The sequence below is a fragment of the Tiliqua scincoides genome, chromosome 14 (genome assembly GCF_035046505.1).
Source record: "Tiliqua scincoides isolate rTilSci1 chromosome 14, rTilSci1.hap2, whole genome shotgun sequence".
In the NCBI taxonomy this organism is placed as follows: Eukaryota; Metazoa; Chordata; class Lepidosauria; order Squamata; family Scincidae; genus Tiliqua; species Tiliqua scincoides.
The window spans coordinates 7208498-7231269 of record NC_089834.1 but is presented as its reverse complement, the minus strand read 5'-3'; the positions used below and the strand labels follow the sequence as shown (position 1 = coordinate 7231269).

At 47.6% G+C, this 22772-nt stretch overlaps 1 protein-coding gene across 6 annotated transcripts in view; it reads right to left on the bottom strand.

The window, feature by feature from the left end:
• ARVCF (ARVCF delta catenin family member) overlaps positions 1-22772 on the bottom strand; it is a 752684-nt gene that overhangs the window by 138132 nt on the left and 591780 nt on the right. For 5 of the 6 annotated variants that reach the window (XM_066609736.1, XM_066609733.1, XM_066609735.1 and 2 more), the window contains one exon: positions 10238-10740. In XM_066609736.1, the coding sequence (XP_066465833.1) occupies positions 10238-10740 (503 nt within the window). The remainder of the gene's footprint in view (positions 1-10237; positions 10741-22772) is intronic. The other variant, XM_066609734.1, reaches the window with a different exon arrangement.

The window sequence follows — 22772 nt, the reverse complement described above, 5'->3', positions numbered from 1 at the left end:
GAATCTGATACTTTAGTTTATGGACATGACCAGGATTTCATAAAACAAGAGCGTCTCATTTGCAAATAGAAGCAAATTTGTACCACTTTGGAATGGTTTTGCCTAGAAAGCCTCCTAAGGGAGGTTGATCTGCAGAAGAAGCTGGCTTTTTCCCCCCCATTAACATTCTGTTTTTAAGCTTGTTGAGGGATTGCAGAAGAGCATTTGTCTTTCCATCCAGGGATTTTGGGGAAGATGAAATGTGTAAAGGTAAAAATACAAGATGTGAAGGTTTCATTTAGACCAGGTTTGAGAGTTGGTTTCCCAACTCCTGGCTCTTCCCCAGACGTGAAAAAGCCACATCAAACCACAAAGCGAAGCCTCCTCCGACTTCGGCACGATGAAGATGTCAGCCGAGAGCTGCCCTCTTCCTCCAGCCATTTCCACCGCCTGCCATTTTTCGTCGGAGAGTCACTGCTTAGCAGGGACATTAATCATGGTATTTATTTCCTTGACACACTTCACTTACCGGCGCTCGCAGCTTCTGTGCGCACTCGGCACGGCAGTAATTACAGTAATATGGCTTCTTTTTTTAAAGAAGTCATTTTAGCATTTAAACAAATTAATGCAATAGAAATTAAAGAAAGAATAAATTAGCTCTCGTCTGCAAGCCGTTCAGAAGAAGGGAATGACTGCATGTGCTTGAAATTGAAACAGCTTTTGCATTCACACAACCTGTCTATATTTTTACTTGACGGGGGTTGTCGGTTGCAATTCTGAGCCACTATATACATTATACCAGTGGTTCCCAAAGGGCATCCTGCACTCTCAGGGAACTGCAGATTCTCCCCGGGGGTTCCACCTACCAGCTCTCCAGGGGGACCTTCATTTTGGATTGCACGATTTGGGCACTGCCATCTCAGATCGTGCAAGATCGTGCAACCCACCTATTCTGTGATGGATGGCTCCATGACCCATCACCTTCTCTGGAGCTAACCTCTGCAGGCCTCGGGAAGCAATCGGAAGTCACTCTCACAGACCTGGAAGTAAACCAGAAGTGACTTCCCGGATGCTTCTGGAGCCCTGCGGAGGCCTGGTGCAGCCTCCAATTGCATCTGGAAGGCTTCAATTCTGAGCCAACTAGATGCAAAGTTGGGTGGAGGGCCCAACCCAGAACGCTGTTCGAATCCTTGAGAAACCGCTGACCAAGGACATGACTCAGCACACGGTCACTTCTCTTGACCCACTTTCCCTTCCTATGACAAGATGCGTTCATTCCCCACTCAGAGATCTAACATCCTAGAATAGGGGTAGGCAACCTACAGCCCCCCCCCCCGAAATAATTTGGTCCATAATTCAAAAAGATATGTAATTCTAAAAAAGAATTCAAGAGTTTAATTCTATCTCTGTAAGGTTTACAGTGTAATCAGACCAAGGGTGGAAGTCTGGACTTGCATGTCTCTGAACTATGTGCATCTCTCTCTCTCTCTTTTTTGCTTTATGGCCTAATTGAAGGTTCATGTGGGTCCTAACTGGGGGGCACATGTGTATCAAACTATGCATTCTTACTATTGTCAGACCTGATGTCCAGCCCCTTTGCAGAAGAAACTTTGTCCTAGAAAAGTGTTTCTCAAACTGTGGGTCAGGACCCACTAGGAGGGTTGTGAGCCAATTTCAGGTGTGTCCCCATTAATTTCAATATTTTATTTTTAATATATTAGACTTGATGCTACTAGGGTATGTGACCGCACTGAGGAAATGTTACAAATCTGTACTTTTAACAGGCTTCTCTGTATATGCTTTTAACAACACTTAATGGGACTTACTCCTGGGTAAGTGTGGATAGGATTGCAGCCTAGGATTGTTAAAAATTTTCCTGCTTGATGACATCACTTCCTGTCATGACCTCACTTCCAGTGGGTCCTGAGAGATTCTCACTCTAAAAAGTGGATCCCAGTGAGAAAAGTTTGAGAACCACTGCCCTAGAAGATATCAAGAAGAGGCTTGATACCTAAAGAACATCACTAGAACATAAGAGGAGCCCCACTGGATCAGGCCAAAGGCCCATCTAGTCCAGCTTCCTGTATCTTACAGCGGCCCACCAAATGCCCCAGGGAGCACACCAGATAACAAGAAGACCTGCAAGGCATTCTGGGAATTGTAGTTAAGAACATAAGAACAGCCCCACTGGATCAGGCCATAGGCCCATCTAGTCCAGCTTCCTGTATCTCACAGTGGCCCACCAAATGCTTCAGGGAACACACTAGACAACAGACACAACCTGCGTCCCGGTGCCCTTCCCTGCCTCTGGTCATCAGAGGCAGCCTACCTCTACCTTGAACATACCTACCATGACTTGTAACCCATGATGAACTTTTCCACCAGAAATTTGTCCAATCCCCTCTTAAAGGCATCTACTAATAAATACCTCACAAGAGATTTCTATATAGAGACATGAACAGGGACAAAACAAGGGCAGTGATTTTCCAAGGACAAGCATAAAAGGGAAAAAAAAATAATGTGTTTCAGTGGGGGCGGTATGACTCGGTATGAAACAGATTATTCTAGAGTGTGTCAATATTTCCCGCTGGCTTATAAAGCAACATATAAAGTCTTGCTAATCTGGGGCTCATTCCCTCTGCCCCAAATATGAAAATGTCCATTACATGTCGCGGGAGGGAAATCTGCACTAAAGATTGCTTACAGCTGATGGAGAGCATTATCTTGCCAATTTCTTAAAGCTGCCCTAGAAACAAGCTCCGCCTGGCGTCACTGCCAAAAGAACTTTATCCATCCGCATTTCACCCTCCGACCGAAAGAATTTTCATGTAATAGAATTGTCCCTTGTTAGTGGATTGCAGAGATTGGAGGATTTAGAGAAGGTATTTTCTTGCCTTGCCAAACATTATCTTGATCACACATATTAGCCGGGGCGGATGGGCCAAGGGGGCTACGCGTGTCCGATCAGTCTACCTTTTTCTGTTTGTTGCCTTCACACGCCGTGATCCCGAATGTCGGGAGATTTTCAGCTCAACACAGTTTCAAATTGGGTCTATTGTCAGAAATCAAAGGCCGGCGTCAGCAACGAGGTTTGTTCTTTTCAAAGAACATTGCAACCGCTGCGCATCGTTAGGGGGAAAAAGGAGAAGAATCTCTATTAAATTCTCACTTTGCCGAGCTGTGGGCATATGTCCTATGCTGGGTAGCTACAAGAAAGAGGACTGCTTTTGTTATTTTAAGAAAATGAGGCGGGAGCAGAGACAATTGAGTATCTTTTGAAATGCAAACAGCACAGTTTGTCATCCCTGTGGATCGGTTTCTTGTACCCCACAAGAGATATGTGGCATTGACAATACAGTGGGCTCTCCTTATCAGTGGTTCTGGTATCTGTAGATTTCACCGTCCACAGATTTGGAGAAACTGAGACTGCAGGACAGTGTCTAGTGCTCCTGGAAGTCACGTCCAGGTCGTGCCATGGCCCGCGACACCCTCCCTTGACCCTGGTGCACCAAGCGGACGTGTTTGGAAATGCTTCCACTGGGCTCACCAGGGTCAAGAGAGCGGAACCCACAACCTGGAAGTGGCTTCCAAGAGCATCAGACACTGCCCTGCAGCCAGCGTGGTTTGAGGCACTAAGGCAGGGGTGTCCAAACTTTTTGGCAGGAGGGCCACATCACCTCTCTGACACTGTGTTGGGGGCCAGGAAAAAAAATTGATTTCAAATTTGAATAAATTTATATAAATGAATATATTCAAGATGGAACTTACATGAATGAATGAAGGTCTTGCAATAGTTCAAGGCCTATAAAAGGCCTTGCATAAATCAAGGCCAGCCTTTCCTTTGCTGCCACTGCTGCATCACAGCTCATGTGAGAGGTCAAACAGTTGGCCGTCATGCTGAGAGCAGTTGCATCAGGCTAGTGCGGGCTCCAGCAAGTCTCCAGAGGGCCAGAGGCTCACTGGAGACTGGGGTCTCCCTGAGGGCCAGAATGGGAGTCCTTGAGGGCCGAAAGTGGCCCCAGGGCCAGGGTTTGGGCACCCCTGCACTAAGGTAAGGAACGTTATATTTTTAAACTTTTTTTTACATTTTAAAAAACATTCTTTAAGCAGATTTGACTTCGGTATCTGGGAATGGAACCTGAATGGATGTAGAGGGACTATGGCAGCGATTTTCAACCACTGTGCCATGGTACACTGGTGTGCCACAAGTGGCCTGCAGGTGTGCCATGGGAGTTTGGGGGAGGGTCATATATAAATTGAGCCTTGTGGGGTGCTGATTGGTAGGTTGAGGTACTGCAGCCGAGAACTCTCCCGGCGACCTGAGTTCGATCTCAGCGCAAGCTGGAATCTCAGGTAGCTGGCTCAGCCTTCCATCCTTCTGAGGTCTGTAAAATGAGTACCCAGCTTGCTGGGGGAAAGGTTACATGTCTGGGGAAGGCAATTTCAAACCACCATTGCCATGAAATCATTGCAGAAGCCGTGACACCCCTAGGGTCAGTAAAGACTTGCACAGGGGACTGTTCTCATATATTAATAGGGCCATCGGGGTATGTGATCTCCTGGCCAGCAGGGCGGTGGGCCTTGCCAATTGTCAAAAAACCGATGGTGTGCCTTGACAGTTTTAGCTTCTTCTCTGTGTGCCATGAGATGAGAAAGGTTGAAAATCACTGGACTATGGTAAAACCAAATCAGAGTGAAGGCAAGAGCAGAAAGCAGTTTCCTGCCCTTATTCTGACACTCTCAGAGTACAAAACATTCATGATTTGCAACAGGGAATACAATTGCCACGATCAGTACACAGTTTCCTCTCCTCCAAAGCCTCCTGCCTTGAGCCGCACGTTCTTTTGCGGTCTAAATATAGCCACAGGTTCATCTTCCGTCACCGGAGCAACGAAGAAAATGCGGCCAACGTTTCCTAAAGGCAAATGGGCACATATTGCTGGATTCACATCTCACAGTTCTGCCAGAGGTCAAAGAAGATGCTAGATCTGACAGGCAGTCTCTTTCAAAACGAAAGATAAGGATTGCATCCTGCCCCATCGCTAAAATCCTCATCAGAGATCCTCTGCTGGATGAACCAACCTTCAGAGATAAGGTGAGCGACGAATAGCCAGAGAGGCACAGCCTCCAACTGGTAAGGCTCAAAATTTCCTCTCCTCCACACTTCCTCTTCTGCTCTATTCACCTATACCTTGTTAAATCCAGTATGTGGGAGAAGGAGCACCGGAGACAGGTGGTTGGACCAAGGCAGGCGCCCTGTCAATCTATCACCTGATTTGTGGTTAGCCTAGACAAGTGGTTCCCAAGCTATGCACTGCAACACCTGAGGGACTCACAAGGATGCTGCAGGATGTCCCTAGTGACCTCTTCTTCCTGGCTCTCCTGGATGCTGCCATTTTGGATTGAGTGAGATCTCGCTCGGCTCAAGATGGCGGTGCCTGGGAGAGCAGGGAAGAAGAGACTGCTAAGAAAGAAGGGTGCCCTGACCACGGTAGGTTTGGGAACCGCTGGTCTAGCCAATTGGCTTGCCAGTCCTTTGGATGCATCCTACTCAGGAGATGATGTGAAGAAAGGTGTGCCAGTTTAAAAACATAGGAAGAGCCCAGGCCAAGAGCCCATCCCACAGTGGCTCACCAGATTCCTCAGGGAACACACAAGACTACAAAAGACCAGCATCCTGTTGCCACTCCCATTCTGTGCACCTCGCATTCTGTGATTGCCTACTTCTAAAACCAGTAGATGCCACATACCCATCACAGCTGTGACGGACTTTTATTCCATTAATCTGTCCAATCCCCTTTGAAAGGCATCTCGGCCAGGTGCCAACACCACATCCTGTGGCAAGGTGTTCCACAGATTGGTTTGGTGATGCACATTTTCCCTTCCTGGCAGCAGCTTATCTAGTAGGGTTTCTGCATGAAAGTCACCCCCTGCAGTGGCTACAAGATTGCACTGAACCAACCCAATGCGTGAGCACTGGAAGCACAAAACCAGAGTACAGGTCCAGCCTTGTTATACACGGATTTTTTATACACGGATTTGACTCAACACGAATGGCCACTGCAAATGAGAAGGAATGTGCTGAGCCCAGGAGAAGTGGAAAAATGCTCCCCTTTAAAATCACAGTTCAGAAAACTGCTTTTTACTGTTGCAGAGAGACAGTCATACAAGCAATTACAGGTATAACCTAAGTACCGGTCCAGCCTATTTATACACGGATTTTTTATACACGGATTTGACTCAACACAAATGGCCCCTGCAAATGAGAAGGAACATGCTGATCCCTGGAGAAAGTGAAAAATGCATCCCTTTAAAATCAGTTTAAAAAACTGAACAGTCCTTTAATAGCCTCATTAATGAGAGGGGGGGCAGCTGGTTGACAATCCACCAATCCTTCTCTCTCTCCAAGCGACCCCTCCCTTCCCGCTGAGCACATGAAAGAAAGGCGATCACTTTGCATTGGTGAAGGGAGGGACTGAGTGAAGCTAATCTTATCTTATCTTGTAATCTTATCTTACATCACAAAGGTCAGCAAGGCTGTTTTTAAATCGCCTGAGCAAAGAAACTTTGTTTTTTAAATGGATTTGCTATAGTGTGTTTTTTGCCATCCAAGTGAATGGAAACCCATTGGAATTCACGTGAATAATGAGGCTCAACCTGTAGCCACAGATTTTTCTATCTCAAAGTTGGTGAGAAGGGCCCTTTAAATTAAAGGAAAACAGTCGTTTCACAATGCCAGAGAGGGCAACCGGCTGGCAATCCATTAATCATTCTCTCTGAAGGCTACACTCCTCCCTTCCCCCTGAGCACTCGAAAGATGGCGAAATGGCAGCGATTATCACCTTCTCCATTCTTTCCCCCTTGCTGGGGCTCCTGGTGAAGGGAGAGATTGCTGCCTCCTAGTGAAGCCTAAGCTCCTGGAGAGAGACTGATTGACTCTGTGCGCATTACAAAGGTCAGCAAAGAAACTTTGTTTTTAAAATTGATTTGCTATACTGTGTTTTTTGCCATCCATCTGAGTGCTTGGAGACTCAACCTGTACGTTGGCCAAAATAACTAAGGATTTGTGTGATGCAGAATTGTGGACACTGATGGCCTTTCGTTCTGCACCTTTAAAAGAAAAGCCTAGGAGGAGCCAGGATGATGAACGAAATGAATTCCTGGAAATTATTTTATGCCAAATCAATCAATCAATCAATCAATCAATCAATCAATCAATCAATCAATCAATCAATCTACATGAATTTTGTGGCTTTTGATCTTTCTGATCTTAAGCCTGAGAAGGTGACTTAGAAGAACATATCCCAAGTCCTAACATTTCAGAGGCTGATCCTCTTTGATAGCACATTTTTCTAGCACAAAATTAATTCATTAATTAGCATTCAAAGTCACCTCAAAACCCCCCCCCCCTTTTTCAGGAGTAGGGAGGCCCAATTCAGGCACGTTTCTGCCTTCCCAAGAGAGGGCTGATTAACATTTAATGTTAAAATATTATCCATTCAAGAGAAATGACAGGCCAGCCTTTCCGTTACCGAATCTAAAGAATTCAAGTAAACACATTTCTCAGCAGCAGTCTGCAAATTAGCTTCCGACAAACTACTACAACTGTAGAAAAATTAATGGGATTTTGTGCCTTAAAAAAAAAACAAAAAACCATTTTTGAAAAGGAAAGTCATCGAAATAGTCCATTATCACAAAGAATCAAGAACAAACCGAAGGCACACATTACCTTTCACAGGCAAAAACCAAACACATACAAGAGTGCCAAAGGAAATCTAACACGAAAGATGGAATTTTCCAGAAAGCAGAAGTGTCCAGCTGCTCTAGGAAATGTTCTGGTTTTGCATTTGAGGTTGGTTAGCTGAGTATATACAGCTGTGTATTGGTTAGCTGTGAGATTCAGGAAGCTGGACTAGTTGGGCCTATGGCCTGATCCAGTGGGGCTGTTCTTATGTTCTTAAACTACAATTCCCAGAATGCCTTGCAGGTCTCTTGTTGTCTGGTGTGCTCCCTGGGGCATTTGGTGGGCCGCTGTGAGATACAGGAAGCTGGACTAGATGGGCCTATGGCCTGATCCAGTGGGGCTGTTCTTATGTTCTTAACTACAATTCCCAGAATGCCTTGCAGGTCTTCTTGTTATCTGGTGTGCTCCCTGGGGCATTTGGTGGGCAGCTGTGAGATACAGGAAGCTGGACTAGATGGGCCTATGGCCTGATTCAGTGGGGCTGTTCTTATGTTCTTATGTTCTTATACAGCAGGCCCTTGGTTTGCACAGGGGATCGGTTCCACAACTGCCTGCAGATACCAAAATCCTCTGATAATGAAATACACAGGGGTCCAGAGTCACAGCGCCTCAGGGACTCACCTGGGGTCCGTGCCAAGACTTCCAGAGGTTGTGCCAGCCTCCTCTTCAGAAGGCCTCCCAGATGCAACAGGAAGCCATTTCTGGTCTGCGTCCATGATTTCTGGTCACATCCAGGAGATGTTCTGAGGCTGCAGTGGGCCATGAAGTAAAGTGGAGCCATGGACCTTCTCTGGCCTCAGAACACCTCCTGGACATGACCGGAAGTTGTGCGTGTGAACCAGACGCCACTTCCGGTTGCAACGGGAGACCCTCTGATCCATGAGCTCGGCTTCTACGATGCTAAAATCCATAGATGCTGAGCTTGCAGACAAGGGGATAAGGAGGGTCCACTGTAATAGACACATTTACTGCGGATTAATTGTGACCTATTGCCAGACGTCTTGGATGCCAGCTGACAAGTAGAAAAAGCAGGATATAAGTAGAGTGGGCCCTTCGTATCCATGGGGCTTTGGTTGTGGAACCCTGTGCAGATACCAGGATCCACGGGTATTGATGTCATGCTGAGAAAATGGCATAAATTGGTGAAATTGCTGAAGTTACATAAATTGCCTGCATTTATGTAAATCGTGTAAATTTGCGCAAATTGCCGAAAGCATTAAGTAAATTGCCTAAACTTGTGTAAATGGGGGGGGGGGCACAAGGTGAATGAGGCCAGTGGCATCACTAGAGTTTAAATCAGCAGGTGCTAGAGGCCAGCGTGTCACCCCCCATGGTGGACCTCTTCTCATGCATTGCCCCGGGGAAGTGGGCGTGGTGATGCACCACTGCCCAGCCACACTGGTTTTTTTGGCTGTAACTTTTACATAAGAACATAAGAAGAGCCCCACTGGATCAGGCCATAAGCCCATCTAGTCCAGCTTCCTGTATCTCACAGCGGCCCACCAAATGCCCCAGGGAGCACACCAGACAACAAGAGACCTGCAAGGCTTTCTGGGAATTGTAGTTAAGAACATAAGAACAGCCCCACTGGATCAGGCCATAGGCCTATCTAGTCCAGCTTCCTGGATCTCACAGCGGCCCACCAAATGCCCCAGGGAGCACACCAGACAACAAGAGACCTGCAAGGCTTTCTGGGAATTGTAGTTAAGAACATAAGAACAGCCCCACTGGATCAGGCCATAGGCCCATCTAGTCCAGCTTCCTGGATCTCACAGCGGCCCACCAAATGCCCCAGGGAGCACACCAGATAACAAGAGACCTGCAAGGCTTCCTGGGAATTGTAGTTAAGAACATAAGAACAGCCCCACTGGATCAGGCCATAGGCCCATCTAGTCCAGCTTCCTGGATCTCACAGCGGCCCACCAAATGCCCCAGGGAGCACACCAGACAACAAGAGACCTGCAAGGCTTCCTGGGAATTGTAGTTAAGAACATAAGAACAGCTCCACTGGATCAGGCCATAGGCCCATCTAGTCCAGCTTCCTGCATCTCACAGCAGCCCACCAAATGCCCCAGGGAGCACAACAGATAACAAGAGACCTCATCCTGGTGCCCTCCCTATTTTAATGGAATAGAGATATTTCGATGTGGTTTGCTACACTGCATTCTGCATGAATTCATGCATCAAGTGATATATAACTTGATGGTATTACTCAAAAGTAGCAAGAGCTTACAAATTTTGGTGAGCAGGGGTGTCACCCCCACTGTGCGTGTCACTCGATGTGGTCCACACCCTCTGAAGCCTGCCAGCGACACCACTGAATGTGGCTATGGCAGGGTATGTGAATTTTTGAAAAATACATTTTCAATCTGTGGTTGATTAAATCCGTGGATGTGGAATCCACGCAGATCAGGCAGGCCCAGTGTATAGTAAATAAAGAATAATAATGAAATATTAATAGACCTCCCTAAAAAAGAGACTTCCCTCCGATAGGACAAGAATGGAGAGGCTGACCTGTAATGAGTTCACGCACTTCCATGTCGTTCGTCTTTCGCAGTAGCCTGATTAAAGCCGGGATCCCATCACAGTTTTTGATGGCCACCTTGTTCTCGTTATCTTTTCCATAAGAGATGTTCCGGAGGGCCCCGCAGGCTTTGCGATGCACCTCGGGCTTTGGGTGGTCTAGCAGGCCCACCAAAATGGGGATCCCTTTGAGGTGCCGCACGTCTTTCTTGATCTTGTCGTTTTCGTAGCACAGGTGCTGGAGGTAGGCCGCCGCGTTGGACTTGACGGGGTCGATGGGGTGGCTGAGCATCGCGATGACCTCTGGGAGATCAGGGTCCCGCCACCGGGGGTCTTTGCGGATGCTGTCAATAGAAGGAGAGCGCTTGCCTAGGCGGTCAATGCTGGCCATGCTCCCCCTCTCCGGTTGCGCCAGTGGTGCCGCATAACTGCCGTGCAGGTAGGGAATCCTCTCGTCGACAATCTCGGTCTCGATAGGATCGTCGTAGCCCCTGCTGAGAGAGCAACAATAAGAAGATTGGATTGTGTTCTTATGGAGTCAGACCACAGTACTATCCACAGTCTCTCTCCAGGGGTCCAGAGAGAGGTCTTCCCCAATGCTGCCTGGAGTTGCCAAGAATTGAACCTGGGACCTTCTGCAAGCAAACAGGTGCTCCACCACTGAGCTAGGACTCCCTCACTTTTACACACTGTGGTTACATCACACAGAGCCCAGCTCAAGTTTGACAAGTCCCTCAGTATGGAGCCCTCTAGTGCTCCCTCTTCTCTGCTGAGCAGTGTTTTTCAACCAGTGTGCCATAAAAGGTCTGCAGGTGTGCCACAGGAGTTCTGAGCTATGACAGGTCTGCAGGTGTGCCGTGGGAATTTGGAGCACAGCGGTTGAAAATTGCTGAAAAACTTCCAGGTTCTGTGGCTCTGTTTTTAGGGCAACCATCTCTCCCTCTTCCTCTGCCAACAGAACCCAGAAGAGTCTCCCAGATGGGACATCACAAGAGGTGAAGACCACAGTGAGCACAAAAACATTGCGAATTGCTGCTGTGGAGACTTCCCCACAGCATCAGCAGTGTCACTAGGGCATGCATCACCCAGTACAGGAGACTAGCGTGTCACCCCCATGATGAACCTCCTGCCATGCAGCGGGCAGGGCAACACCCCAGGAGGTGAGCATGGTGATGCACCATCACTCTGCTCCCACTGGGTTTTGGGCTATAACATTTGATAGAACAGAGCTATTTCAACATGGTTTGTTCCATTCCATTAAGAACATAAGAAGAGCCCCACTGGATCAGGCCATAGGCCCATCTAGTCCAGCTTCCCTGTATCTCACAGCGGCCCACCAAATGCCCCAGGGAGCACACCAGATAACAAGAGACCTGCAAGGCCTCCTGGGAATTGTAGTTTAAGAGCATAAGAACAGCCCCACTGGATCAGGCCATAGGCCCATCTAGTCCAGCTTCCCTGTATCTCACAGCGGCCCCACCAAATGCCTCAGGGAGCACACCAGATAACAAGAGACCTGCATCCTGGTGCCCTCCCTTGCATCTGACATTCTGACATAGCCCATTTCTAAAATCAGGAGGTTGCACATGCACATCATGGCTTGTAACCTGTAATGGATTTTTCCTCCAGAAACTTGTCCAATCCCCTTTTAAAGGCATCCAGGCCAGATGCCGTCACCACATCAGGGTGGTGATTCCACATGAAATTCCACATTCCACATCGAACGATATATAACATACCAGAATTTTTAAAATTTTGGGTCAGTAGTGGTGTCATCCCCCCCCATAGTGTGGCCTACACCCCTTCGCGAAGCCACTGACCAGCGGTACATCTTTTTTGCCTTCTCATGCTGACCACTGGTTACCACTTTTTGCACACAACACCTGCACTACAAATGTTCTCCCGGGGCATCATGGGGGAAAATGGGGAGCTCCCAGTAGTGGCCACTGTTTTCCCCCACAATCTTCTGAAAACCATGGCACCTCAGGGCATTGTGGGGGAAACAAAGGCCACTTCCACCAAAGCAAAGGAAGACCCCAATGACAAGCAACAGGTGGGAGATCCCTGCTGGAGCTGCTGCTCAAGGGTGCCATGACATCCTGGACTCCAGAATACAAAGTCAGCAGAGTCATAGCTCCTTCCTCCCCTTTCAGATTTACACATTTCTGCCTCAGCAGCAGCTAATCACTGCCAGCTCACGGCCTTTACACCTTGAGAGGATATTATTCCAAGCAATTAAATGGACTGATGTGCTAAAGTATGCATGCCAAAAGGCACCAATTATTATTATTTTGTTTTAACAAAGGCGATAATAGCCACTGCCTCATTAAAAATGTTGTGACCGTTCTTGGGGAAGTCTAGAAGAGAAAAACAGCTGCCAGGAATATCATCAAATAATCCGGGTGATTCTTCCACAGTTTAAACTCTCACTTTATTCTGCACCTCCGAGAATATACGAAAAGCCCTGCAGGATCAGGCCCAAGGACAGACTAGTCCTGCATCCTGCACCTCACAGTGGCCCATCTCCCATGCAATTCCCTCCAGCACAAGGCCTCCTTACACCTGATGCGGAATTCCAAATGCTCCTCTTCTCCAGCAGCACATCAGCCACCAGTTTCCCTTCTCTACTCACCTTACTCCCTGGATTAGAACAGGAAGAGGGGAAAGGAGTAGAAGGGGGAAGTGTAGAGCAGATTAGTGAGCCGGAGTGCCAAAGCTATACAGACCTTTGGGCACTGGGACCCACTTTCTAAAATGACAATCTGTCACAGCCCACTACTAGACAAAAAAAAAAATCTAAAAAGAAATACTTTTATTTCTTCATCATCCTCATCATCATCAGGGTCCTATGCTTCTGAGGCTGCTAGAGACCTCACATCAAGTATGTGTGAGTAGACATTTGCTAGACTCTCCCTAGAAATGGAGTTTAAGGACTGTTCCCCCAAACCTTTTTACACTCTTTCCAGGGTACCCCGAAGGCTGAACTGAGGAGCAAGATGTGCAGTTAGGAACCTCCAGGTCAGGCTGATCTACAGCAAACCAATCACTGCAGAAAATGGGAAAATGTGACATTTTAATTTGGAGGTACGGAGATGACCTCATAGCATATGTTCACATTCCAGCTCACCCACTTACTTCTGCAAACTGGGCAAGGATGTTTGTGAAGTTGTTTTTTTTTTTGTTTCAAAAAAATTTCCAAGACCCGCCAAAAATCGGCTCACGACCCACTGATGGGTCGTGACCCACAGTTTAGGAAACAATGGGCTAGCCACCAGTCTCCCCCACACCCTCTTCCTTTTCTATTCCAGGAAGCAGGAGGAGTGGTGGAGGCGGACAGATCACCACCTGAGATGCAGTGGTCTCAGTCAACATCACAGATGCCCTGGCCACGATCTTCTCCCCCCACCCCCACCCTGTTAAGAGGTTATCTCAGGACAATGACTTCCTCATTAAGCAGCAAGTAGCAGAATTAACACTTGTATTCTCCAACACCTTCCACCAGCTGATTATTTTAGCTATTGGATAAAACCATAAACAGGAAGTACGAAGACGGTGGAGAACCAAGAAGGGGGGAAAAAATCTGCCACAACGAAGAGGTGCTTTATAGTGGTGCAGTTATTGGAATATGAATAATTCATTAGTTTTCAGAGCGGCAATTTAGCATGTCTCAACAGCCATTATGCTGGCTTTTATGCAAGAGAACTGCTCCATTCTTCAGCATAAAGGAAGATAATAGCGTTACATTCATATCAATATTTTCTTGTAAGGAGCAAAGATAATGAGGGCCTAAATGCCGCTTACAGGTGCAGAAATCAGGTTCTATGCGGCGCAAACAGGTGCTTCTGTGGCATTCTTGATGCTGTAGTCCTCTGTTGGAGGCAACCCCCCCCCCACCCACTGTCACTGGAACATAGATACAGGTTGGCCCTCAGGATCTGTAAGGGTTCTGTTCCCAGACCCTCCGCAGATATAGAAACCTGTGGTTAACTGAATTCGCGGGTGGGGGCCATCGCCTGAGCCCAGGAGGTGGTCCCTGCACCTCAGACTACCTACCGGATGCAACCAGAATACTCCTCCAGTCATGTCCAAGTGGTACAGGTCAGCCCTCCTGACGTGGGTTGGGACCAGCGTTGGGTCAAATCTGCGGATAAGGAGGACCGGCCTATATAGCGTGACATAAGAGCTATGTAGGATCAAGAATGTAGTGGGGACAGAATGTCCCACAACCACCTCTGGTACAGGCAGGGCGATGTCATCAAGCAAAACCCTGAGAGCCAGGATGGTGTAATGGTTTGGGAGTTGGACTTAGACCTGGAAGATCCAGGTTCAAATCCCTGCTCAGCAATGAAGCGTGCAGGGTGACCTTGGGTCGGTCACTCTCTCTCAACCTCACCTACCTCACAGGGCTGTTGTGAGGACAAAAGAAGGGGAGGAGGCAGTATAAAAATGTGAAAATTAAAATAATAATAATAAATAAATGGCACTGCTATTGTCCTCCTTCTTGCTCTCTCCTAGGATTTCACAGAGCAGAGAAGGATGAAGAGGGGAGAGGAGTAGAGACTAGAGGACTAAAGGTGCTACTCTACCGGCTTCCTCCTTCCTGTCCTTGCCCTCTTGACACCTGAAGAGCGTTCAAACACAGCTTTCTTAGGGTCAAAGCAAATAAAATGGCTAAAGCAGGGGTGCTCAATAGGTGGATCGCGATCTACCGGTAGATCTACCGGTAGATCGCGAGGCAAAATGAGTAGATCGCGGAGCCCTGTCTCTCCAAACTGTTAATATATCAGTTTCGTCTAGTGACTAGACGAAACTGACATATTTAGCTGACACTAAACTGACACTGAAACTGACACTTTAGCTGCTCTTCAGGCATGCAGCAACAAAACTGACGAAACTGACTAGACTCCAGCAGGGGCTCCATACATTAAAGGGGGTGTCTGTCAGATGCTTCCTTCCCCCCTGCTGATCTCCAGGCCTTGCTGGGTTTCAAAGTAGCTCTCGAGCCAAAAAAGTGTGAGCACCCCTGGGCTAAAGCATCATTAGCACTTCCATACACTTGTTTTGTAACAATTAAAACAGCAATCACATATCAGAATTTTATCAGGATTGGGGACCAAGGAACTTAAGAAGGGAATGAACGAAGTTCTTAATGAGAATCCCCTCCCCCTGCTGTCTATGGGAGCTTCCTTTGCAGGGTTTTTGACTTGACTGAGGAACAAAGGAAAGTAATTAACTACCTCCCCCCCCCCCTTGTCAGTCCCAAGATCTCCATGACCACCTGAGATTGTGCCAGGGCCTGTCTTGCAAGGCTCTGGGGAGCTGATGGCCCCACCAGCTTCTCAGCACACATAGAACATAAGAACATAAGAACAGCCCCACTGGATCAGGCCATAGGCCCATCTAGTCCAGCTTCCTGTATCTCACAGCGGCCCACCAAATGCCCCAGGGAGCACACCAGATAACAAGAGACCTGCAAGGCTTTCTGGGAATTGTAGTTAAGAACATAAGAACAGCCCCACTGGATCAGGCCATAGGCCCATCTAGTCTAGCTTCCTGTATCTCACAGCGGCCCACAGCGGCCCCAGGGAGCACACCAGATAACAAGAGACCTCATCCTGGTGCTCTCCCCTACATCTGGCATTCTGACTTAACCCATTCCTAAAATCAGGAGGTTGCGCATACACATCATGGCTTGTACCCCATAATGGATTTTTCCTCCAGAAACTCGTCCAATCCCCTTTTAAAGGCGTCTAGGCTAGACGCCAGCACCTGGACATACCACTGGACAACACCTCACATACCACATACCACATACCACCATGTCCACATACCACTGGACAACACCTCACACATCACCGGTTGAAAACTGCTGACCAAGAACATCTTGGAGAGCATGACTCGGCTTTTTATTGAGCCAGCCCCTTGTTCAGCTCAGCATTGCCAGGCACTGACTGGCAGCATCTGTCCAGGATTCCAGACAGGGGCCTTTCCCAGTAAAGTACCTAAACCTAGGACTTTATGCGTGTGAAAAGCAAGTGCATCACCACTGAGAGACACTCCCATCGCCCTGAAGTGCTATATGCTATAATTCATCCATCATATCGTTGCCAATCATGATTCTCACCATCCAGCTTCATCACCACCTTCAAAAATCCCTGCTGGTAATGAAAACGGACAGAGGGGAAAGCAAACATAATCAAGGATAGAAGGTGACACAGAACAAATTTACCGATGTGCCCGATTTGTTAGTTCGGCTGAGCAACTCCAGAAGTAAACAATTCAAGAGGGTTTGGTGACCTTGCAGTGGAAGAAAGGTAGATTAATTGACAAAACGTTGAAATATACAAAAGGAACTGGCTTAGGGCTGAAGAAGGAGCTAATGGAACTATTAGCCCTGGAACAAGGGGCTCATGGACCCCCCCCCCCAAAAAAAAAAAACAAAAAATAAATCACAGCTATTCAAGCTGGACAAATGAAAAGGATGGCTTGTTTATTTTTAGCTTTGTGGGTGGAGATGAAGACGATTATAAGGGAGATGGATGGTCTGAGCATTGAACAGACACTGCTCAGAAGGTAGGAGTGAGAGAGGGCAAAGCATTCTTGGCAATGCTAAAAGGGGAGATTAAGAAATATGACCCCAGGAAAGACAACCCCATAAAACTTTGCAGTGGATTTGACAGAAGGCAGGATTGAGGGGGAAGCTGGAGTCGGTGGGGGGAGGATGAAACCAGAGGAATGTCAGCTGCAAGGGAGACAGAGTGACAGTAAATTTTGGTGGGTGGGTGGGTGTGTCTGAAACAATGGGATCCCACAAACTCAAGGAGGTTAACAAAAGTAGTTAGAATTTGGTGTTTCTCTTACAGCAGCATCCACAGGCTTGAAAGATGGGTGAAAGCAATCAACTTGCTGGATATGTTTTTTTTTGCATGGAAGGGATGTGGAGTCCCTTCCTTATGAGGAAAGGCTACGGCATTTGGGCCTCTTCAGCCTAGAAAAGAGGCGCCTGAAGGGAGACATGATTGAGACATACAAAATTATGCAGGGGATGGACAGAGTGGATAGAGAGATGCTCTTTACTCTCTCACGTAACACCAGAACCAGGGGACATCCACTAAAATTGAGTGTTGGGAGGGTTAGAACAGACAAAAGAAAATATTTCTTTACTCAGCGTGTGGTTGGTCTGTGGAACTCCTTGCCACAGGATGTGGTGATGGCGTCTGGCCTGGACGCTTTTAAAAGGGGATTGGACAAGTTTCTGGAGGAAAAATCCATTATGGCTTACAAGCCATGATGTGCATGTGCAACCTCCTGATTTTTGAAATGGGCTATGTCAGAAGGCCAGATGCAGGGGAGGGCACCAGAATGAGGTCTCTTGTTATCTGGTGTGCTCCCTGGGGCATTTGGTGGGCCGCTGTGAGATATAGGAAGCTGGACTAGATGGGTCTATGGCCTGATCCAGTGGGACTTTTCTTATGTTTTTATGTCCCACTCTCTCCTCTCTCCTCTGGTACTTTGTTCAAAGTACAAACCACCCAACCATTAGATTAGTAGTAAGCGGTGGAAGCTTAGAGAGAGATTTCCAAATAGTTCCAAGTGTTTGATTTATGAATCCCCTCCCATCTTGAAAACTTGCTGGTCAGTGCAGTTCAGCAGTGGAACAGATTGCCGAGATGCATTGGACTAGATGGTCTTGTGGATCCCTTCCGACTCTCTGATATGCATTTCCTCCACCACCCCTTCATACACAAAAATAACCCATGCATAGAGGGCTGGCCATGAGATTAAGGGCGCAATCCTAACCAACTTTCCAGCACTGACATAGCTGTGCCAATGTGGCGTGCGCTGCATCCTGCAGTGGGGAGGTAGACAAGGGGGCCTTCTCAAGCTAAGGGCATGTTTGTTACCTTACCTTGGGGGCTGCATTGTGGCTAAGTCAGTGCTGAAAAGTTGGTTAGGATTGCACCCTAAGATGGTTTGAGAGGATTAGACAAGTTCATAGAGAAGGGTCTATCTGAGACTATCAGCTATGATAGTTGAACATAGAGCCTCCTTGTACAGAGACAATCTATCAGTGAACGCAAGCTGCTGAGGGTCTATTGCTTTGGCACTCTGCTAGTGGGCTACCTGGAGTCTCTGTATGGCCACTGTGGAAAGCAAAATTCTGGTCAGAATTTGGGGTGGGGGCTCTTTTCTGCTCTTATGACTTGACAAGAACTAGCAAAGGCAGACCCAGACACACTCACACACGCTGGAGCGCAGACAGATGGAAAATTTGCCTGTATGCATTAATTTGTGTTTGAAGCCGCTCTCGGAAGACACAATTCTACCCCTTCCTCGTCTCCCCCCCCCCTCCATTTTCCAATCTATATTCAAATGTGAGCTTTTCAGAAATTGGGTCAGTGGTGAGAGGAGAGAGAGAGAGAGAGAGAGTGCAGAGCGAATAGCCAGCTACCTGCCCAATCAGATATGCAAGGGGGGGGGGAAGGCAATTCACAATTAGCAAAGGGATTACAGGTTTAAGCCATCCACCGGGATCGCCTGCAGGTAGAGCGAGATCACTTTTGCATCGCAAGGTGCCTGGAGGAGAGAAGTGACACTGGGCTGATGTGACAAGGGGCATTTGCATTTCTCCTCAAGCTTCAGATTGTATGCTGGAATCCTTGACACTGCCGTTATGAGTTAAGGTTAGCATATGAAACTGCAATGAAGAACAATCCAATGTGTGGCTTACTCAGAATCCAGTTCTACTGAGTTCACTGGGGGCTTACTCCCAAGTAAATGTGCAGGGAACCGCAGCATTAATCCTTCTTTCTAACTGTAACCAAACCTACACATGTGTAATTACAGCTTGGACCTCAGTATCCATAGGGATCCATTCCTGGAAACCACCCCCCACAGATACCGAACCTAAATTGGTGGGTTGTGGTCCACTAGGCTCTCTGCATGCAACTGGGACCTTGTTCCAGTAGTGTCTGGAGCATTCTGAGGCCTGTAGAGACCAGTGGCAGATCCATGGGCAGATCCAACAGACCTAAACTGTTGTGACAATGGGGAAGGACACCTGCTATGATGGGGAACAGTCCAAGCATGGCCAGGAGCCCAGGTCTACCCACCTGGAAGTGGTGGCTCCAGAGGGCAGGGTCAGTATGGGAGCCCAGGTCTACCCACACAGCTAACCTTGGCTGCTGAGGCAAAAGTTCAACCAAGAGCCCAGGTCTACCCCCCTGGCTGACCTGGCTCTGGTGTTAAGGTAGTACTCATGCCCCCCACGCCCCCCCCCCAAAATCACAAACACTGTATCTGCCCTGGTAGAGGTGAACATACCAGTTGCAGACGAGGAGATTTTCTGACAGCCATAGAGGCCTCTACAGGCCTCAGAAAATCTCCCACATGTGACCGGAATGAGCTTTCAGTTGTATCTGGGAGGCTTCTGTTGGTCCTCCAGCCGTGGATTCGCAACCTATGGTGGGCCAAATTCGTGGGTGCCGAATCTGCAGATAAAGACGACCCACCTGTAAACTTGTCCAAATTCTTCCTTCCCTATCCTTCTTTCTCAGTTGTTTTCCTCATTGTCCATTTTAGTTTGCAAATGCTTTGGGGATAGGGACCTGTCCATTTTTGCATATGTAACGTTGGAAGACATTTGTATACACGGACAATCCAGCAATATTGGATACAGCAATACAACTAACAGCAATATTAATATTACAACAAGCAGTAACAGCAGTAATGCCAATGGTAGTAAGTACAATTACTTACTTACTACTACAAGTAAGTAGTAGTAAGTACAACTTACAACAACAACAACCACCACCACCACCACCACCACCACCACCACCACCACCACCACCACCACCACCTCCTCCTCCTCCTCCTCCTCGGGTTATATTTAGTAGCAAAGGCTGTAATTCTCTGCACAGTTACTTGGGAGTTAATTCTACTGAAAAAGTTTATTCAGAAGTCAGTAAGGGTGCAATCCTAACCTCTTATGTCAGTGCTTTCCAGCACTGGCATAGCGGTGCCAATGGGATGTGTGCTGCATCCTGCGGTTGGGTGTCACTCATGGAGGCCTACTCAAAGTAAGGAAATGTTTGTTCCCTGACCTCAGAGCTGCATTGCCCTTATGTCAGTGCTGGAAAGCACCGACATAAGGGGTTAGGATTGTGCCCTAAGTCTTACTTCTGAGTAAACATGCATAGGACTAAGTATTATATACTACTCAAACTAAGCTTAAGTATGTGAGGCTGAAACAATCATATACTTTTCCTCTGCTTGTCCTGCCTTCACGTCCCTGCCCTTCCTGTGTTAGAATTACAGAATTACAGAATCCTAGAGCTGAAAGGAACCCACAAGATCCTCCAGCCCAGGGGTGTCCAAAGTTTTTGGCAGGAGGGCCACATCATCTCTCTGACACTGTGTCAGGGGCAGTGGGGAAAAAAGAATTAATTTACATTTAAAATTTGAATAAATTTACATAAGTTTACATAAATGAATATATTAAAGATGAACTTATATGAATGAATGAGGGTCTTGCAATAGCTCAAGGCCTATAAAAGGCCTTGCACAAAGCAAGGCTGGCCTTTCCTTTGCTGCCGCTACTGCATCACAAACGTGAAACAGCAAGAAGTGGAGGGAGCCCTCATCCCACAGCTCAAGTGAGAGGTCAAACAGTCGCCCTCACGCTGCGAGCAGTTGCGTCGGGCCAGTGCGGGCTGCAACAAATATCTGGAGGGCCAGAGGCTCATTGGAGACTGGGGGCTTCCTGAGGGCCACATTGAGAGACCTCAAGGGCCGCAGGTGGCCCCAGGGCTGGGGTTTGGGCACCCCTGCTCCAGTCCAACCCCCTGCCTGTAGCAGGAAATCTTAGGGAGCATCTCCAGTCAAGCCTCTGCTTGAAGATCTCCAGTGAGGGAGAACCCACCACTTCCTTTAGCAATCTGTTCTGTGGACTCTGTAAGCTCCTTGGGGCACGTTTCTGTCTTAATAATAATAATAATACTACAGGTATTTATATACCGCCTTTCTTGGTCTTTATTCAAGACTTTATTCAAGGCAGTTTACATAGGCAGGCTTATTAAATCCCCGTAGGGATTTTTACAATTTGAAAGAATGTTCTATCTTACAAGAACCACAACATTCAGGTGTTACTTTCTTGATCTGGTTTCACATTCTGGCCTCCATCCTCCCACGTTCAGAGCAGACAGAATAGCTGGGCTCAGCTTGTCAGCTGCTTCAAGGTCACACGGTGCCGCTGGCCTTGAACTGGCGACCCTTGGATGTTATATTCAGGCAAATGGAGGCTCTACCCTCTAGACCAGACCTCCTGCCATCATGTGCCCCAATATAGTTAATAGAGAATGTTTTGCTTGATCTTAGCCAAAAGGCTAATACAGCAATGGCGACCACAGTGCTGCTTTCTTTAGCGCCTGATTCATGACAGCTGGAAGGATTGACAGCTGTTCTAGCCGAAGGCAGTTGAGCATTCTGGGATGCACAGGACCAATCAGCGCCTGTTTCATGCCTCTTAGAAACCACTGAACCCCCATGTTACGAAGGTATCCCTGTAATGCAGGGGTGCCCAAAGTTTTTGGCAGGAGGGCCACATCATCTCTCCAACAGTGTCGGGGGCCAGGGAAAAAAAGAATTAATTTACATTTAAAATTTGAATAAATTTACATAAGTTTACATAAATGTATATATTAAAGATGAACTTATATGAATGAATGAAGGTCTTGCAATAGCTCAAGGCCTATAAAAGGCCTTGCACAAAGCAAGGCTGGCCTTTCCTTTGCTGCCGCTACTGCATCACAGATGTGAAACAGCAAGCAGTGGAGGGAGCCCTCATCCCACAGCTCTTGCAAGAGGTCAAACAGTCGCCCTCATGCTGAGAACAGTTGCTTCAGGCCAGTGTGGGCTCCAGCAAATCTTCAGAGGGCCAGAGGCTCATTGAAGATTGGGGGCTCCCTGAGGGCCGCATTGGGAGTCCTTGAGGGCCGCAAGTGGCCCCAGGACCGGGGTTTGGGCACCCCTGCTGTAATGTGATGGAAGAGGGTTTATTTCACCAAAGACTTCTGCATTGGCTAGGAAAAAAGGAGCAGGTAGGCGAGACCGATGGGATGGAGGCAGCTGAGGTCATCTAGACACAAGACACCCAGGGCATGTGGCGTAGATCCAAAGCAAGTCCAGCTCCTACGAAGGAAAAGCCGCCACGTGGCTTGCTTTCCAAGTGCTACAGCAGTGCCTGTTCTCGCTGCCTGTTTCTATCGGTATTGTTTGTCCATCGGCTGAATTTCATTTATCGCTAGAATTATTAAGCTTTCAAGGCTTATTGAAAATCAATGCCTTTTGCTCATTTCTAAGTGGGAGGAAAGCCACTGGCCAGCTCTTTTCATGTCCAATCTCTGAGGGATAGTTGTTTATCCTGGGGAGTGGAAGTGTGATAGTAAATCAGCACAATGTGTCACTAAACAAAGGGCAGATGCCCAGACAGTTTTTGGAAATATAGGAATGTGAGACGGTAATGCAG